This window comes from Chanodichthys erythropterus, chromosome 13 (assembly GCF_024489055.1).
Source record: "Chanodichthys erythropterus isolate Z2021 chromosome 13, ASM2448905v1, whole genome shotgun sequence".
NCBI lineage: Eukaryota > Metazoa > Chordata > Actinopteri > Cypriniformes > Xenocyprididae > Chanodichthys > Chanodichthys erythropterus.
In genome coordinates, this window is record NC_090233.1 from 50,174,204 (window position 1) to 50,194,618 (window position 20,415).

Genomic DNA, 20,415 nt, shown 5'->3' on the forward strand with positions numbered 1-20,415 from the left:
ATCTAGTTACACCGAGAGGACCCGGGCTTGCAAGGCCGGAATGTCCAGATGATAAAATCTGATAAAAGTGGACGGCGAGGACCAGTCGGCCGCCTCACAGATGTCTTTAATGGAAACTCCATTAGACCAAACCCAGGAGGAAGCCATTCCTCTAGTGGAATGAGCCCTAACTCCTAAGGGGCATTGAATGTCTGTAAAGCTGCTTTGAAATGATATGTATCGTGAAAAGCGCTATACAAATAAATTTGAATTGAATTTGAATTGAATTGAATGTCCAAGGAGGAGTAACAGAGATTAATTGCGTCGAATATCCAACGCGAGAGACGTTGTTTTGAGACCGAGGACCCCTTGGTGCGGCCACCAAAACAGACAAAGAGCTGATCCGACTGCCTGAAAGGCTGCGATCGCTCTACATAGGTCCTCCATGCCCTGACAGGGCAGAGTAACTCCAGCTCCTGTTCATCCATGGAGGGAGGAAGAGCAGAGAGCGAAATGACCTGAGCTCTAAACAGAGTAGAGAGCACTTTGGGAACGTAGCCATGTCTAGTTTTCAGCACGACTTTAGAGTCGTTAGGCCCAAATTCAAGGCACGCAGGGCTCACAGAGAGGGCCTGCAAGTCGCCAACGCGCTTGACCGATGCTAGTGCAAGTAGCAGAGCGGTTTTCAGGGTTAACGGCCTGAGGTCAGCTGAACTCAGCGTCTCAAAGGGGGTACCTTTGAGAGCCCTAAGGACCAAGGAAAGGTCCCAAGTGGGAACAGTAAGGGGACGAGGAGGATTTAACCGCCTAGAACCCCTTAGGAAACGAACCACAAGGCTGTTTCGACCCACTGACTGGCCAGCGATAGGAGCATGAAATGCTGAGATGGCTGCTACGTATACCTTGAGCGTTGAGGGGGCGCGCCCCAGATCCAAACGCTCCTGTAAGAAGGACAGTATCGGAGATACGTCACATTCTATGGGGTCTATGTTGCGTGTGGAACACCAATCAACAAAGACCGACCATTTCTGGGCGTAGAGGCGTCTCGTGGACGGGGCTCTCGCCTGAGATATGGTCTCTAGTACATCCCTGGGAAGGTTAGTTGGCTCCCATCGAGGGACCAGAGATGTAGAGCCCAGAGCTCTGGCTGTGGGTGTCAGATTGTTTTGTTCGCCTGAGAGAGGAGCTCCCGCCTCAGGGGAATGGGCCATGGGGCTCTTGTGGAGAGCCTGAACAGCTCTGAGGACCAAGTCTGGCTCCTCCAGAGCGGGGCCACTAGGAGGACTCTGTGTCTGTCTTCCCTGACTCGTCTGATGACCTGCGGGATCAGTGCGATCGGGGGAAATGCGTAAAGGAGTGTGCTGGGCCAGGTGTGGGCCAGCGCATCGACTTCCTTTGAGAAATATGTTGGGCAATGAGAGTTGTCTTCTGAGGCGAAGAGGTCTATCTCTGCTCTCCCGAAGAGCTCCCAAATCCTGAGAACCATCTGGGGATGGAGCATCCACTCGCCTGAGGGGACGTTGCTCCGTGATAACATATCTGCACCCAGGTTGGTTTTGCCAGGAATATGAGTCGCCCTGAGCGACTGAAGCTTTGGTGTTGCCCACTCCAGAAGACGTTTCGCCAGAGCGCATAGGCGGATGGACGAAAGACCACCCTGGTGATTTATATATGACACCACAGTCATGCTGTCCGATTGGACTAAGACGTGGCGTCCCGTCAAGTGAGCCTGGAAAACTTGCAGGGCTTTCATCACTGCCAACATTTCGAGGCAGTTGACATGGAGATGGCTCTCCTCGTGGGACCATGAGCCGAAGGCCGGTCTGCCCTCGCACAGAGCCCCCCAACCTGAGTTGGATGCGTCCATCGAGAGCACCGTCCTTCGTGACACCGCCTGTAGGGGTACCCCAAGACTGAACCAAGCAGGGTTCATCCAAGGTTTCAGGGCTAAAAGACAGGCCTGACTGACCTTGAGACAAAAGCAGCCGTGCCGCCAGGCATGTGGGGGGACCCGGGATTTCAGCCAGAACTGTAGCGGCCGCATCCGAAGAAGGCCGAGCTGCAGAACCGGGGAGGCGGAAGCCATCAGCCCTAAGAGCCTCTGGAAGAGCTTCAGAGGAAGGTAGGCTTTGTTCTTGACGGAAGCCGCGAGCTGCTGTACTGCCAGGGCGCGCTCTGGCGAGACTACCGCCGTCATGCGGACTGAGTCGAAAACTGCCCCCAGAAACGAAATGTGTTGGCTGGGGAGCAGTGAGCTCTTGGCTAGGTTGACCCTGAGACCCAGGCATTGCAGATGGCTGAGGAGTACGGATCTGTGGTGTTCCAGCTCGACTCGCGAATGGGCCAAAATGAGCCAATCGTCGAGATAATTCAGAACCCGGACTCCCATCTGTCTCAGAGGGGAAAGCGCCGCGTTCATGCACTTGGTGAAAGTGCGAGGAGCCAGAGACAGCCCGAAGGGCAGGACCGTGTATTGGTATGCCACTCCCTCGAATGCGAATCTCAAGAATCGTCTGTGAAGGGGGGCTATCTGGATGTGAAAATATGCATCTTTCAGATCCAGCGAGCAGAACCAGTCCTCGTGACAAATCTGTGCGAGGATCTGCTTCAACATCAGCATTTTGAACTTCCGTCTCATGAGGGAGCGATTCAAAAGTCTGAGATCTAGGATGGGCCTGAGGCCGCCATCCTTTTTGGGGACCAGAAAGTAACGGCTGTAAAAGCCTGACTCGCTTTCTGAAGGGGGAACTATTTCTAAAGCCCCTTTCTTCAGTAAGGTCATGACCTCGGCCCGGAGGACAGGGGCGTTGTCCGGGTTCACCAAAGTTTGAAGCACCCCTCCAAAGCGAGGGGGCCGTCGTGCAAATTGGAGCGAGTAGCCCTGCTTTATGATCCCAAGGATCCAACTTGACACGTCGGGGATGGCCTGCCAGGCCTCGGCCCGAGTGACAAGGGGTTGAATGATGTCGGGTGATAGGCCGCTGGGAAGGGGGCCGTGCACCGAAGGAGGTGGAAGAGGAAATTTGCTCTCTTTTTGAGGAAGTAAAATAGTGTTCGCCGTGAAAACTGCGTTTTGTTTGGGCGCAACAAGAGTGGGCCCAGCTACAACACAGAGCATTTCTCCCACGCCCGGATTTAAACGAGGCGGAGGGGAGACTGCACGAGGGAGCTTTCGGGGTGGTCCGGTCGTAACGAGACATTCCCAGACCCTCTTCCTTCCTGCTTTTGGATCAGGACGTCTTCGGAGTCACCCGGTCCAGCACAATCTTGGGCCGGGGTCCCTGGCGTCTCGGGAAGGAGGATTGGTGCTTAGCAGGGCGAGGGCGCTGACGATGCTCCTTAGGCGGTGCTGCTTGAGAGGTGGATGGTGCAGGCTTGGTCTGCTGAGCCGGCGCAGTCCTGGGGCGGCTAGGAGCAGACGCAGAGCTGGAGCGCTTGGGCAGAAAGTGTCTCATGGCCTGAGACGACTTCTGCGCTGCTGTGAAGCGCTCAGTGAAGATCGGAGATCCTTGAAGGCAGGTGCATAAGTGCCGGACTCGTCCAAGGAGCGGAGGAATTTGGCCTGGAACACCTGGAAGATCGCCATGGTGTGAAGCGCCGAAGCAGCTTGGCCAGCAGAGGTGTAGGCCCTTTCAGCCAGCGTAGAGGTGGTTCTGCAGGGCTTGGAAGGCAGGGCTCTCTTGGTTTTCCACCCCAAAGCCGCGGGAGGACAAAGGTGAGCTGCCACCGCTTCATCCAGGGGCGGCAAGTGCTCATAGCCCTTTTCTTCTGCGCGGTCGACAGCAGTGAGGGCTTGTGTGCGTTGTGTGGAGGCGGGCGGAGTACGGAGCGCGCCACGACTTCATAAGCTCCTCGTGCACCTCAGGAAAAAACGGAGTGAGGGCAGAGGGACGCTGCTCTGGTCGGGAGAACAGGACGGGAGACTGTTCTCTAGTGGGAGAAGGCGAGGCACACGGGGGCTGGGCCGGCGTGAGCTCGCACGACTCCGGGCGCCAAGTCGCTCTACCCCGCTGTCTTTTCCTGGCCGGCTCGCGGGAGGAAGGAGACGGGAGGGCACGAGCGGCGAGATCGCCTTCAGTGAAGAAGGCGACCCGCGAGCGCAGAGAACCGAGGCTCATGCTCTCGCAGTGCGGGCATGAGGCTCCAGCAAGCGCGCCGTCGGAGTGGGACTTGCCCATGCACGCGACGCACTCGCTGTGTCTGTCATCATCATGCAGAGGGGCTCTGCACGTGCCACAGGAGTGGCGCGGCATTTGCAGCAATGCCGCCGCCGTTATAACGGCGATTGGGGGGGCTCTTTTAGAGCGGCGAGGGCCGCGGAAGCTCTTTTAGAGCGGTAGAATCGCTGTAGGAACGCTCTTTTAGAACGGCAGTAAGCCGCGGGAGAAACTCTCAAAGGCGCGCCGGATGGCGGCAGGAGACGCGCTGAGAAGGCGGCCGGAAGCGGGAGCGGGAGGCGGGCGTCTCGAGGACGGCGCTCAGGGCGGCAGTCAGCGAGGGCGCCGGCGCTGTCTCCGACCGGCGAGTTCAGCTGGGTCCGCTGTGGGGCCTCTTCAGACGGCGGCGGGAGCTTCTTGAAGGCGGCGAGCTTCCTCAGGCTTCAGGCGGAGATCAGCGAAGAGATGCGTTGTCGTCGCTGAAGGAGAAAGGACTGAAATCCTATGGCGAAATGCCTGCTTATATAGCCCTTTGCCCCGCCCATTTCGGCGGGAAAGTTCACGCGCTCTCACGCCATAGGTCGCGCAGCTATGCCGCGCCGTCATTGGTTCAACAACTTATCTATGAGTGAACCAATGACGATGCAGTTACACTGCGTTATTGAAAAAGGCTTCAGTGACGGGGAAAAAGGGAGACTTTTCCCCATACGCAGTACGAGTGAAGTATCGAAAGGGAACAAGAAGACAGTATAAGTTATAACCGTAATTGAACTAAACTATACCTGTTCTATCTCCGTGCAGCGCAGTTTATTACATTATAGTGCGTCCTGACCATAGACTGTAGGTCTTGACCAAGCGGCAACCTACCCCTGTTTCTCGTGAAGCCAATATGGAAGTGAAATAAACTGCAATTCATCGACTGGTCGCTAGGGACAGGCTGCAGAAGTGAGCAGAATCTCATTGACCATCATGTTAAATTAGCCAAGTTTACAGCAGAAAAAAACATGTTTACAGTCTGGTTCATATTGTGGTTTTGGTCTATACTGCGAATTTTGCCCTTCATGACAACTCGGAGGGGGGTGAATTTTTTTATAGCCCATCTGTTTAAATTATATTAAGCCTTAAAGTTCTGAATAATTAAGGGCGTGGTCACTTGAGTGACAGGTATGCCGCTGCTGTATTTTTCTTTGCATATCAGGCAAGTAGCAACTAGAGAATAATAATAATAATAATAATAACAATAATAATAATAATTTAGCGGGCCGGTTTATGTTTTATTTTTGAGATCAGTTGCGGGCCGGTTAGAGGGGGTGGGCGGGCTGTAAATGGCCCGCGGGCCGGCAGTTTGAGACCACTGCTTTAGATTGACAGAAAACCTTTAGAACTTTCTGATGATAAAACTTATCTTCATTAATAATTTAGATAGTATCTAGAATAGATAGATGGCTCCTTTGCTTGCTAACATGGTCACGTCGAGCTAGGGGGGCGTGGTTTCAGCAACCAGTTACATCAGCTAAGATGGCCGCGGCCTCATTTACGTGTCAAAACTGCTGTTCAGAAGTCTATGGGTGACGACACGGACACCGCCCTCTTAGCCCGATCGCAGCAGCTCATTTGCATTTAAAGGGACCGCACTGACACGGCTCGTTTTTGCTCAACCACTAAAAGTAGCAATTTTAACATGCTATAAAAAATTATCTGTGGGGTATTTTGAGCTAAAACTTCACATACACACTCTGGGGACATCAGAGACTTATTTTGCATCTTGTTAAATAGGGCGTAATAGGTCACATTTAAAATGTATTACATTTACTGTATCAGCAAAATTGAAACATATTGAAAAATATTACACAAAACAAAGAATTTGTGCAACAGCAGAAATGGCAAATGCAAAAATATCAAAACTGTGATTGAGGTTTTAATTGAAGCAATAAATTGATTTGTTGATTTGAACCCCTGCAGACAGAACTTTGTAAAGACATCAAGTTGAGGAAATTCACTCTGCAGACTCCAGAATCTCTTAAAAAAATTTACTGGTGATAATTCAAATGCAAATGTGATTTTTATACGCATACGCACTATATTACATGGGTGCTACCAACAAACACGAGATGAAGCGGATTAATCTGGATACAGTTCATTTTCACTGCGTTTGCTCAGCACCTGCTCCACTTCCTGAATCAGTGGTGATGTTGCATATTTTTATTGGTCAAACAGAAAGTAGCCTTTTTCACAAAACCACTGTTTTGGCCAACAATTTTTTTATTATTATTTGTTAATTATGTTTGTAGTTACACAAACTGGAATGTTGTCAGATAAGAAGAACTCATGTTCTCATATTTTTTTTTACAGAGCTCGCTGGAGGCGAAGGTCAGCTGATTTTTCCAGTGGAAAAACTGAATCTCACTGATAAAGAAGCTGCAAAACTGTATATGGAGCGTTACACCATGGATGTACACAACAGTTTGAGTAGTTGGTTCGGTTTCTGGCCATTCAGTAGGTTGAACTGATATATAGAATACAAAGTACTTCACTTTTCATTTTTAAGCCAGATTAATGCATAAAGCACTTTACTCAACAAAACATTTCCATATTTTAAATAGCCATCACTGAGCTTCCAGGTTGAACCAGAGTGATTTAATTCCTAATGCCTAAACTTTCTCATACTAGGACCCTAGAGAGGTATAAATTATCTTGAGAACCCATTTTAGTGAAATATGAGGAGAAAAACCTGCATTTGTTCTTCTTTAGTAAACGTTTTTGTTCTCTTATCATGTTATTAGATTGAGAATGGCTACTTGTTAATTTCATTGCATTAGCATAAGGATTGTCAGGGTTTTTCCTGGTTCAAAAGTTGGTGGTAACGGACATAGCCTACACAGGGGCGGATTAAGGTGGTCAGGGGCCCCTAGGCTGCTCTTTGTGTGAGGCCCCCCCCTTAATCATTACGCTATCTTAAAAAAATGTATTTAGTGACATACATGGTCCACACGCAAATATTAAGGTTAATCATCCAATAATACAGATTTTCTTCTATGTTCCACAGTAAGACAATTACCACCACATCACATAGGCTAGGTAAAATGTGAAATTGAAAATCATAATAAATAATAGCATAGGCGGAGGGTGAACCAACTCTAGGTTAGATGGGATTCCTCTATGAAAACACATAGAGTCTATGTCATGAAATAGTTAGGCTACGTGTCGCTTATCAGCAACCTGTACACATCCCAACATAAATGCAAAAAAATGTGGTCTTCAAATTCTGAATGAATTAGGCCTATATTATGGAAGCCCGTTTCCACCACTAAATCAAAAAAATAAAAACAGTAATTCTGACTTTTTTTCTCAGCATTCTGACTTATTTCTTGCAATTCTGACTCTTTTTTCCCTCACAATTGCGAGTTATAAAGTCACAATTCTGAGATATAAACTCGCAATTGCGAGAAAAAAAGTCAGAATTGTTACTATAATTGCGCAATTACAGTTTTTATTTTTTTTTTATTAAGTGGTGAAAACGAGCTTCCATACTATAAAGTCTATAGACCTTATTTACCAGAGAAACATGCACGCCGCCGTCTTTAGAATATTGTCTTTGAACTGTATATTTCTATGGCATAGCTGTTGAAGAATAATTAGCTGGTGAAGTGAATTTACCTGTTGTAGAGTTAATGAAAGTTATCATGAGAATTGTTATGTTTAAAGCAGATGTCTTAACAAATGTCAGTAGCCTGGGAAGATTTTAAATGAGCAGTTCATTCATAAATACGTTAGATCACTGTGGAAATACAAACCGGTGATTAAGATTAGCGGACTTGTAAAGTTGCTACTACTTACATGTTTCAAGTGATAAACCGTATTTGAGTTTGATGAATGATAGGCGTATGTTATATCCTGCCGTTAACGATCTCTCCCTCACGAACTGCGTGACTTCGTCACTTCTGTCTTGATGTATCCAATGCCTTGAAGTATCAAGTCAATTAGGTATTTTTTTCAGTATATCTTGTTCACGTTGTTCTTTTAATCTTTGTATTTTCCATTTTTTGTGCTCCACTATAGTACTTTCTTTTGGACATTTTGCCGCTATGTCATCTAGCAATAGCAGTGATGCAAATGAAAATGATTGACATGATTTGCTCAGCAGCTGATTGGACAGATGTGACCCAAATGCCACATCTATCCAATCACCTGTTGTATTTTTTATTTTTATTTTTTTTTCTTATGGGCCAATGCGGGTCTTTTTTGTCCGCGCTGTAAATTAAAAAAAATAAATAAAAAATAGTCTGGCCTATCCGGGGTCCCTGCACACGTGGGCCCCCTAGCTGCAGCCTAGGTAAGCCTGTCCGTTAATCCGCGCCTGGACATACATGATCATCCACACACACACACACACACACACACACCAGGGCCGGGTCTAGGAGGGGGGGGGCTAGGAGGGGCAATGCCCCCCCAGATTTCTCTTGTGCCCCTCCAACATCCCCAGGATACTCGTTTTTTTTTTTTTTTTTTTTTTTGATAGCGCACAAAATATAAAAAATATATCAACACTAAATTAGTTACATACGCGAATTACTAGAAAGATTGTGCGGCGTGCATCCTTTTACAGTTCTCCCTCACAGACGTGCTCAGCTCTTCAGGTGCTCACACCATGCTAGAGTTGCCATAATTACAAGATTTCAACTTGTAAAAAGCATTCATGTCCTCATCCACATCCTTATTCTAAGAAGTTTTCCAAGACTTTTGCACACCTTATCTGATCACTTCTCAAGACGGCCATTGACAATGACTTGAGCAGATGACATGCAGCTCCTTCATAAATGCGCTCTAGTCTCTATGTAAACTCGCACACACCGTTAATATATTCCTACATGATCATGGAACATTTGAGAATTTAGCTTGGAATTTTAAAATTGTGATTTCCAAGTCAAGAAAAATCTCAAAAATGAATAAATTAAAAACTAAAAAAAAATATGTATATAGATGTAACTATTCTAGTAAAATATAAAATTGTTTTGCTCAGTTATGTTCAGCTCTAGATATACTATCAGCATATTGTGCTATTTGTTGAATAGTAGCCTATTATTTGATGTGATAACACCTTTCAGAATCTGCAAAATATCAATAATTTAAAAAATAAATAAGTGAGATCAAAAATAGTTTTTTTTTTTTTTTAGCACTGCAACAAAAATGTATTATTATGAGATGTTTACATATAGTCCACAATATATAATATCTGCCTTTACACAAATTAAGCAGTTCATATATACTTAACTTATTCTCAGTACTGTGTGTCATTAATTTACAACTGTTTTTATAATTTTCTTTATGATAAGATCCATGTTTGGGACTCTCCTCATACCCAACTGTTACAAATGGTGAAAACATTTACTGATACTCCAGAAGGAAACAATGCATTAAAATTAAGGGGATATAAACATTTGCACAGGATGGTATTTATTTATTTATTTGATAGGGACAGTGTGTGTTAATGGACAGACATGATAGTACATGAATGTAAACACACCGGATTGTAGCCAAAGGCTAATTTCCATCCGTTGTCCCGGGTTGGGGGGTAAATTGTTTTTATTTTGTCTTCTGGAAAATGTTTTATGAAGCTTTTGAAAGAACTAAAAAAAAGTAGATCTTTAAATAAAACAAGAACTTATAGTCTTATTCCAGTCAGAATTTCCAGTCATCCTGTTAATAGCTTTACAACCCACTGGCTCTCTTATTTTGTTGTGTTGTCTTGGGCATCAGTGAATGTTTGCAGCTTTTGATCATCCAGGTAACAACACACACTATTAAGAATCAAGCATATACACTTTTGAACTGGATCTTTTGTGTAAATTCAGTTATTATTATGTCTTGTGGTTTTTATTTTTATATAGCCAAAATAACTGAGCACAATATAGAAATGAACCAAAAATATAGGGGGGGAAAACACGAAAAAGGAAAGAATCATGCAACCAGGTCTTCTAATGGTTTAAATTTCTTCAATGAACCAAGTTCTTCATCCACTTTTAAATTTTACCATTCTTAAAGATTTAGAGTAAATCCAAAATTCTTTCTGAAAAAACAGAAAACAATGGCTTTGTTTTAAGGAACTTTCAGTAAATTAATATAACATGAATATAACATTTTCCGAAAATGAAAATATTGTTCAGTAGAAATTGAATGTGTACATCTTCCATTATTATAACAAAAGTTATGTCATTTTTAGAACATTTTTGTATTAATTGTAATTTTAAGCTATTTGTATATGTTAGACCAAAAGTCTCTAAACAGTCTAATTAAACAGTTGTACTAACTAAACACTCAAAAAACAAATGTACTGTTGCTTCAATTTCAGAATCACAGAAAGTACTTTTGTGATTTAATATTAAATCTGAAGCTGTTATTAATCTGAAAAAAATCTGAAAAAATCTGAAAAAACAGCTATGTACTAGTTCTTTAAAGCTAAGACAAAAACAAAACACTGATCTGGAGAACCTATAATGAAACATCAGTAACTTTTTGAATCTTCAAAGAGACTAATATTTAAGAGCCCTATATGGGCAAAGGCTGTCCTAAGAACCATTTAGGGAATCCAAGAACCACCGAAAAAACTTTTTTTTGAAAAATGTGTTTGTTGTACAGATCTTTGCTTGAGCATTATTAGATGCATGGCTCAGTGGATTTGGGGCAGAACATATAGCTTTCTCCACAACATGGCAGGTGAGAAGAGACTTGCTTATAACTTGAACTTCAGTGTGAATAATAAATGTGACTCAATGTGACTCACACTTTGATCTCTCACTCAAATACTGTCAGATGAAGCAGTGCCTGCTCCTCTACTGGAAAGTGAGACGAGAGACTTTGAAGACGCTGGACTGTTGCTCAACTCACCCTACGTCTCAGTGCTGAGAAAAGAGAGAAACATTGAGCTCATAATTTCCCTGGATTTCAGTGATGGTGATCCTTTCATGGTATTAAATATAATTCTCTCTATTTTAATAATGCACACATACTCTCATATACAGGTGCATCTCAATAAATTAGAATGTAGTGGAAAAGTTCATTTATTTCAGTAATTCAACTCAAATTACTCAAACTCAAATTTGTGTATTCAATGCACACAGACTGAAGTACTTTTAAGTCTTTGGTTCTTTTAATTGTGATTATTTTGGCTCACATTTAACAAAAACCCACCAATTCACTATCTCAACTAATTAGAATACTTCATAAGAGCAATAAAAAATAATAATAATAAAAAAAAAAAAATTAGTGAATTGTTGGCCTTCTGGAAATTTATGTTCATTTACTGTATATGTACTCAATATTTGGTAGGGGCTCCTTTTGCTTTAATTACTGCCTCAATTCGGCATGGTATGGAAGCGATCTGTCTGTGGCACTGCTGAGGTGGTATGGAAGCCCAAGTTTCTTTGACAGTGGCCTTCAGCTCATCTGCATTTTTTGGTCTCTTGTTTCTCATCTTCCTCTTGACAATATCCCATAGATTCTCTATGGGGTTCAGGTCAGGCGAGTTTGCTGGCCAGTCAAGCACACCAAAACCATGGTCATTTAACCAACTTTTGGTGCTTTTGGCAGTGTGGGCAGGTGCCAAATCCTGCTGGAAAATGAAATCAGCATCTTTAAAAGCTGGTTAGCAGAAGGAAGCATGAAGTGCTCTAAAATTCCTTGGTAAACGGGTGCAGTGACTTTAGTTTTCAAAAAACACAGTGGACCAACACCAGCAGATGACATTGCACCCGAAATCATCACAGACTGTGGAAACGTCACACTGGACTTCAAGCAACTTGGGCTATGAGCTTCTCTACTCCTCCTCCAGACTCTGGGACCTTGATTTCCAAATGAAATACAAAACTTGCTCTCATCTGAAGACTTTGGACCACTGAGCAACAGTCCAGCTCTTTTTCTCCTTAGCCCAGGTAAGACATTTCTGACATTGTCTTTGGTTCAGAAGTGGCTTGGTACGTGAAATGTGACAGTTGTAGCCCATTTCCTGAAGACGTCTGTGTGCGGTGGCTCTTGATGCACTGACTCCAGCTTCAGTCCACTCCTGTTGAAGCTCTCCTAAGTTCTTAAATCGGCTTCGCCTGACAATCTTCTCAAGCCTGCAGTCAATCCTTTCACTTGTACACCTTTTCCTACCACACTTTTTCCTTCCAGTCAACTTTCCATGAATATGCTTTGGCACAGCACTCTGCGAACAGCCAGCTCATTCAGCAATGCCCCTCTGTGGCTTACCCTCATTGTAGAGGGTCTTGATGATCGTCTTCTGGGCAACTGTCAAGTCATCAGACTTCCCCATGACTGCTGTTGGGATTGCTGACCTAAACCCAGTATTTATACCCTGAGAATGGTAATTTAATAGAACTTGAAATTAAATATTCTAATAATTTGAGGGTTTTTTTGAGAAGCAAGCAGTAATCATCAAAATGAAAACAAAAAAGTCTGGAAATATTTTACTTTATGTCTAATAAATCTAGAATATATTTAAGTTTTACTTTTTTAATTAAATTACAGAAAAACAACTTAATTTTAAGAAATAATTCCCCAATAAATGGAAATTCAGGCATAATTTACTCACCCCCGTGTTGTTCCAAACCCTTCACAAAAGGAGATTTTTTTGAAGAATCTTGCTGAAAACTATTTAAATATGTTTAAATGTAACCATCTTTACATGGTATATATGAAAATCTAATACATGGAGAGAGCGATCCTTTAGCATTCCCATTTATCTCAGTGGCAGTTTCTCAACTGACACATCAGTACTTCCACTTTTAGTTAACTAAATGATGCTGCAATACTTTTAATAGAGTGACACTGCAATGCTTTTTCACTACAGACGGTGACGGAAGCTGCTAAGATGTGCAAGAAACTAAACATCCCTTTCCCTGAGGTCAACATATCCCATGAGGACTTGGAGAAACCGAAGGACTTCTATGTTTTCAAAGGCCAAAATGTTCCAACTGTGATACACATCCCTCTCTTTAATGTGGTCAACTGTGGAGGCAAGTTAAAATCTTACAATGTCCAGAATAAAACTGAAACATCAACTGTGTTCTGATTTAAATGTTATTGTTCCATCAGATAAAATTGAGGACTGGAGGAGCAAATATAAGACTCTTCAAGGTTCTTACAGTGCTGAGATGATCACTGATCTTATGGACATAGCTGGAAAAAACATTGAAAACAATAAAGAAAAGTTGAAGCAAGTGATTCGTGAGATCATTGAGAAAAAAATGTTTAACAATAACAGTAATCTATCTAAATACAGAATAAACTGATTTTCATATAGTTGATTTAACAATAAATGGTGTTTTGTTTCTTTTTCTATCTTTAATAATCATTGATCAGCATTATTACCTTTTCTGCAAAATGTGATTTGTGTGCCATTATAAGAGCATCAGAGATTGATCAAGTTTGCGCTTCATTTATGTTTAATGTTAAAAATGTTTCTTCATGTTTCAATCTGTTTTTTTCACAATTCAACTTCATTAAGCAATAAATATCTGATCATTAATAATCAAATCAGCAATAACAGACTGGATTGCATGTATGATAACAGGAATTGCAGATTAAAAATATATGTTATGCAATATACTTTAACAAATATTGCACTCTTGCCTGTTAATGTTTCTGTTCCAATTAATTAATAAAGGGCTCTTGATAAATAAGGTTTTGTCCTGGTCATTTGATATATAGCAAACACCGCAAATGCTCATTATTACAAAACTGATAGTTGTGTTCCTGGATGCTGATTGGTCAATCCAGAGCTCTAGTCATTTTCTTTCTTTTTTTTTTTTCTTTCTTTTTTTTTCTAGGATTTTGGACACATTTGAAATGGGTGGTCAGTTAGAAATGTCTGACACACCCTAAACAGAGTTTAGGAAGCAGTAAAGGATCAAGCACACTGTAATAGGAGAGAATTTAATGTTTAATTAATAAGTTAGACTTAAATTAAAAATCCTTTCAATGTAAGTGTAATATTTTTATTGCAATGCCTCCAAACTGCCATGGATTGTATTGTTTACACTTGGAGCGCCATCTGGTGGGCCGTGTAGGCCGTGGTAGACTACACCCAAATTATTTTATATTTATTTTTTTAATTAACAAATGATTTGTTACAAATCTTGTTATTTTTCTAATTATCTAATTGTTCTTATGAATTTATATGATCAAAAACACTCAGTTCAAGTCAAAATGCATTATCTAAAAGCTAATTTATGTAAATATCGCAACAAGTCAGATTGAACGTTTGCTCGTTCAGATGCAGTAACATTAGGCTACGTTACTGTAATATGGATCATTTTCTGAAAAGAAAAGCAGATGTGGGAGACAGACCTGTGCAAACAAAAGCTTTGACGTGTGTGGTGAGAAAATACAAAAATATGCATTTACACAGACTGTTTAGTGCTCCTCTGAAGCGGCATAAATGCATTTACACATTAAAATCGCGGGAAACAATGCTTTGAACATAACTTCTTTAAAACTAACGATTTAACTAAATTAATTTAAAAATAATTAAATATGAAACAATGAAATATAACTCGAAATGAAAAAATACGAAATTTTAAATGAATAAACTGCGTGCTATATCTCACGCTTTGATGTTTTTCATAAACATCAAAGCGTTACAGTTGGAACGATGATACAAAAAAATCATTCATTATTACACCGAGTAGATCACAACAGGATTAAAAGAAGTCGAACAGTTTTTTTTTTTCTTTTTTTTTTTTCCCAAAGAGCCAGAAACAACAAATGATGCTAGCGTTTGCGTGTCAGGCAGCAGCAGATGTTTCCAGACCGTCGTGTATGGGTGAAATATCGTCCTCAAGGACATGATTTTTGGAATATAATATAACAATACACAATCAAAGTGACGCCGATTGTGTTAAAGGTGCTCTCGAATGAAAAATTGAATTTATCTTGGCATAGTCAAATAACAAGAGTTCAGTACATGGAAATGACAGTGAGTCTCAAACTCCATTGTTTCCTCCTTCTTATATAAATCTCATTTGTTTAAAAGACCTCAGAAGAACAGGCGAATCTCAACATAACACCGACTGTTACGTAACAGTCGGGGTGTACGCCCCAATATTTGCATATGCCAGCTCATGTTCCCAACATTATGAAAGGCATTACACAAGGGCAGCCAGTATTAACGTCTGGATCTGCACAGGTGAATCATCAGACTAGGTAAGCAAGCAAGAACAATAGCAAAAAATGGCAGATGGAGCAATAATAACTGACATGATCCATGATATCATGATATGTTTAGGGATATTTTTGTAAATTGTCTTTCTAAATTTGTTTCATTAGCATGTTGCTAATGTAAGTTACTGTTAAATGTGGTTAAAGTTACCATTGTTTCTCATTGTATTCACGAAGACAAGAGCCGTCGCTATTTTCATTTTTAAACATTTTTGCAGTCTGTATAATGCATAAACACAACTTCATTCTTTATAAATCTCTCCAACAGTGTAGCATTAGCCGTTAGCCACAGAGCACAGCCTCAAATTCATTCAGAATAAAATGTAAACAATACAACAGTATACAATACTCACATAATCCGCCGCATGCATGCCGCATGCATGATGAACACTTTGTAAAGTCTAAACTGTGTAAACTTTGTTTATGCACTTTTCAAGGCAAGCGCGAGCTCCGTGGGCGTGGAGCACGAGAATTAAAGGGCCAGTAGCCCTGAATCGGCGCATATTTAATGATGCCCCAAAATAGGCATTTAAAAAATGAATAAAAAAAAATCTATGGGGTATTTTGAGCTGAAACTTCACAGACACATTCAGGGGACACCTTAGACTTATATTAAATCTTTTACATCAGCCATGTCATCAATTGCTCTTGAGCGAAATCTCCTCCCATCCGTTGTCTGATTGGCATTTCGCAAGGATTCCTGGGTAGTTGAAGTGTGCGGAGCCTGCATCTATGCTTCAAGGGTACAAAGAGGGCGCTTCTGAGCACACTTCAGAGCGTTAAAATGCTGAATAGGACGGCCTACGGACTCGTAGACTCGGTGAGCACGCGCAATTTAAGTCCACGAGACTGAAAGTCCACATGAAGTGCGCCATTTGGGACAGGGCCTAAGACGCGCTCCAGTTCACACGCCAGTGATCGCGCCCGTGCCTGCCAGGATTATATTGTCTGCTATATTTGCTTCTTATTTATTAAATCCAAGGAATTGGTTGATGAAACAATTTTTACAAAACAAAATTCACCTTAAAGAAAGGCTTTCTACAAAACAAAACTTAAAGCTGCAGTCTGCAACATTTTTTGGTTAAAAATTATCCAAAATCAACTTTTGAAAAAGTACATAACCAGCCAGTGTTCAAAACTATCTAATTATCTTGTCTCGATTCACAACAGTAAGCTTGTAATAATGTTTTATAATAAGAGCGACATGGCGGATTTCCGCGGGGAAATTTGAGCATGCATCTGTGCGTCATTACATCACATCCGTAAACAAAGGAAGGAGTCCAGGCTAATTGGTTTTATCACGTGAGGACGCTGCCGGTAGCAGCACATTTATAGCCTGTTCTCACAGCAGCTGAAATAATTAAACTTATCATTTTGATGGCGGATTGTAATCCAGAAAGATCCAAATGACAATCATCAATGACAACTGGAGATTCACCCATAGTCAAAAAGCAAAAGACTTGGACTGTGGAGTGGCTACAGAAATTGAAATCTTCAGGTGAAACATACATACACACTAAATACACAGTCACGCAATGCTGATGTTATTAACAATATCAATTTGAGAACAATATAACAGTAATAATAATTTGCATGGTTTGGCATGATCCGAGCTAAGCGATCGTTAGATTTAATCATCATTGGCAGCGCGATTTTATTGTAGGCCTAGTGCTTTTTTCCTCAGTTGGTCAGAACAAAAGTGGCAGACATGTTACTTACTTGTTCAGATTATATTTTCCAGTGAAAATCTTATATGGGTCATACTTTCATGACGTAGAATCTGTGATTCTGAAATACAGTATCCACACCGGTGTGGTGACTGACGGCAAGCATTAGATTCACTAGCATTAGCATTAGATGCCAAAGCACAGCGCACGTACAGATAACTGTTCCGCATATGACTGCAATCGCATGTTTCAAACAGAGATGGCGACAAAGTGGAAAAATTGCGGACAGCAGCTTTAATGAAGTGGTCAACATCATGTCTGACCCACTCCATGACTTCCGATATATTGCACATCTTATGATGAATCCTATCTTACTCATGCTGTTCACTTTTCATAATCAAGTAAATTAATTTAAAACATAACATAGGACTATTTAAACATAAATATGAAACTAAATTTTCTTTAATGGCTACCAACACGTATAGTAGCCTACAGTACAGAGAAATTTCATAAGCAAGAGCGGATCATGAGTCACGAGTCCGATCAAGAATAATTTATTCTTAAACTTATATTTAATATTTGGGGCATTCAAGTTATTTGACTTTTTTTTTTTTTTTTTAAGTAACGCAATAGTTACTTTCCTTGGTAATTAGTTACTTTTATAATGATGTAACTCAGTTACTAACTCCATTACTATTTGTGAGAAGTAACTAGTAACTATAACTAATTACTTTTTTAAAGTAATGTGCCCAACACTGTTTGTGACTATACGATGAAGAGTGTGTTAATTGGCCTGCTTGTAAACTCCGAACATCTGTTTATTTAATTTAAGAATTTATATGCGACATTGATGTGCTGTATGCTGATAAGCTATTTGGTGCTGTTTTCCCAGGTATGTGTTTTATTCAAGTTTTATAGTGTTCTGTGTTAAAATATTAGCCCTAGCTGAGTGTGAGCTTTTAGCACATGTGCTGTGTCGTCTCGCACATGCTCTGCTGTGTAACTGCGCCATCTAAAGGCTGCGTTCTTCTCTCTCCATTTCATTTATATAATATATGTAAAATGATGGTTACTTGAGTTTATATTTTCACTGTATTAATGTGAATTGTCTGTATTAGTGTTTTATATTTTATTTTCATGGATGTATGCTTTATTTAGAATTTTGTCCACTATATGTTCATGATCACTGTGAGAATAATGTGTAATAATCAATATATGAATCAGACTCACTAAGACTGTCAACAGTTTCTGTTCCGTGCATCATTTTATTATATGCATGCATGTGGTTACAAACAAATCATAAAGAACCATGAAATTGCTCTAGAAATTCTCTGTCCTGTCTTGCCTGCACTTGAGAAATGGTATGAATGGGGCTTAAATGCATGACGTAAAGACCATGTCCAACATTAGATCAATTAACAGATCAGCAATAGGCTCCAATTCCAAAAACTAAAAATCTAAATAAATAAATAAATAAATAAATAAAAATGTATAATTTAACCTCAAATTTCTTAAGATGGAATACATTTCATAAATGTTCATAGGAAAAGTCAAGCAAAATTATTCAATAAATTTGTTGAAATGTGATTTCTTAATCTACCTTGAAATCTGATTACAACTAACTGTTATATATACATATTTTATTTTAAAAAAATGATTGGTTTTTGTTCCATTTCTTTTAAACTTCCTGTTTGTTTATTGTGTTTATTTGTATATTGTTTTTTTCTGCAGCTTTGTACAGCAGCGCTTTAGCTAAGAGAGAGGAGGTTGAGAAAATCTTCGGGCCGATGATAACAGGTGCAGCTTCATTTATTCTGAAGAATCAGTTCTGCCTAAAACTGAGTCAAATCATTTTCATATGAACTCTGTTTTTTTCTTCTTCAGATTTCTTTAGTCCTTCAAGATGTGAGGAAACGGAGAAAGGTAAAACATTTTTATTTAATTCCCAATGCCCAAACTTTCTCATACTAGGACCCTAGAGAGGTATAATTTATTTTGAGAACTACCAATCACATTACAGTGAAATTGTTTTTTATTATTATTATTTTATTTTCCTTGCCATATAATTATTTACATGTTCATCAGTAAACGTGAGTCTGAATAATTAAATAAAATTACCAGCTCATGGTTCATTTTCCATGAGGAGTCGTCAACAAGGTCGATGTGTGAAATATGAAAATATATAAATACAAGATATGCTTTTTTGATATTTTTAAAATACTTTTCTTTTTTCTGGCATGACATGAATGCACCAACATTCTCAGACTTTGTGATATCCCTGTTTTGAAAACCGTTGCCATAGACTAATCAATTGAATTTACAAGAACTTATTATTTTCTAGTTCTTTAAAATTAAAAAAAAAAAAAAAAAAAAAAACATTGATCTGCAGAACCTAATGAAACATCAGGAACTTTTTGAATCACCAAAAAAACCTTATAGTCATGTAAAAACCATATACGGGCAAAGACTGACCTAAGAACCATTTAAGAAACCTAAGAACAAATGAAGAAACTTTTTTATTTCATTGTACAGATCTTTGCTCGAGCATTTCTACATGCATGGCTGAGTGGATTTGGGGCAGGAAATATGACTTTCTCCACAACATGACAGGTGAGAAGAGACTTGCTGAAAACTGGCAATTCCATGTGAATAATAAACTCATTTCACACTGTGATCTCTCACTCAAATACTGTCAGATGAACACGTGCCCGTCGCTCTACTGGAAAGTGAGATGAGAGACTTTGAAGACGCTGGACTGTTGCTCAACTCACCCTACTTCTCAGTGCTGAGAAAAGAGAGAAACATTCACCTAATCATTTCCCTGGATTTCAGTGATGGTGATCCTTTCATGGTATAATTCTGTCAAATATAAAAATGCACACACTCTCTCATATAAACTCATTTAAAAGAATTGTTCCCATAGAAATGTAAATTCAATCAATATTCACTCACCCTTCTGTTGTTCCAAACCTGTATGACTTTCTTTCTTCACAAACGATATTTTTTTTTGAAGAATCTTGACCACCAGGTCACACTAACCTAAAATGTACAGAATTTAAAAATCACTGACAGATAATTATAAATACTTTGTATCATTTTAACCCTTTGATGCACAACATGGGTCAAAAATGACCCGGCTGAGTTTTTATTTTCTATATCTTTGCAAGAAATTAATTTCATCATTCAGTATTCCAGGTATTCCTCAATCAACTTGTTTTTGATGATCACAAATCCTCAATTTCATTTTTTCTTACTTACTTTTTTAATAAAAATCATTTTTGTATCACTACCCTTCTAATGCGCAACATGGGTCAAAAATGACCAGTATTCATTTCCTATGTAATTTTAATAACGGTTGAGTGTTTCTTTGCTGAATCTTTAAAATAAATGTATTT

At 40.5% G+C, this 20,415-nt stretch overlaps 1 protein-coding gene across 2 annotated transcripts in view; it reads left to right on the forward strand.

The window, feature by feature from the left end:
* Positions 1-13,799, forward strand: part of LOC137033991 (lipocalin-like) — a 55,305-nt gene extending 41,506 nt beyond the window's left edge. For both annotated transcript variants that reach the window (XM_067406531.1, XM_067406532.1), the window contains 5 exons: positions 6,489-6,632; positions 10,773-10,850; positions 10,947-11,101; positions 12,985-13,150; positions 13,230-13,799. In XM_067406531.1, coding sequence (XP_067262632.1) covers positions 6,489-6,632; positions 10,773-10,850; positions 10,947-11,101; positions 12,985-13,150; positions 13,230-13,426 — 740 coding nt within the window. In that variant the 3' untranslated portion in view covers positions 13,427-13,799. The remainder of the gene's footprint in view (positions 1-6,488; positions 6,633-10,772; positions 10,851-10,946; positions 11,102-12,984; positions 13,151-13,229) is intronic.
* Positions 13,800-20,415: the final 6,616 nt, after the last annotated feature.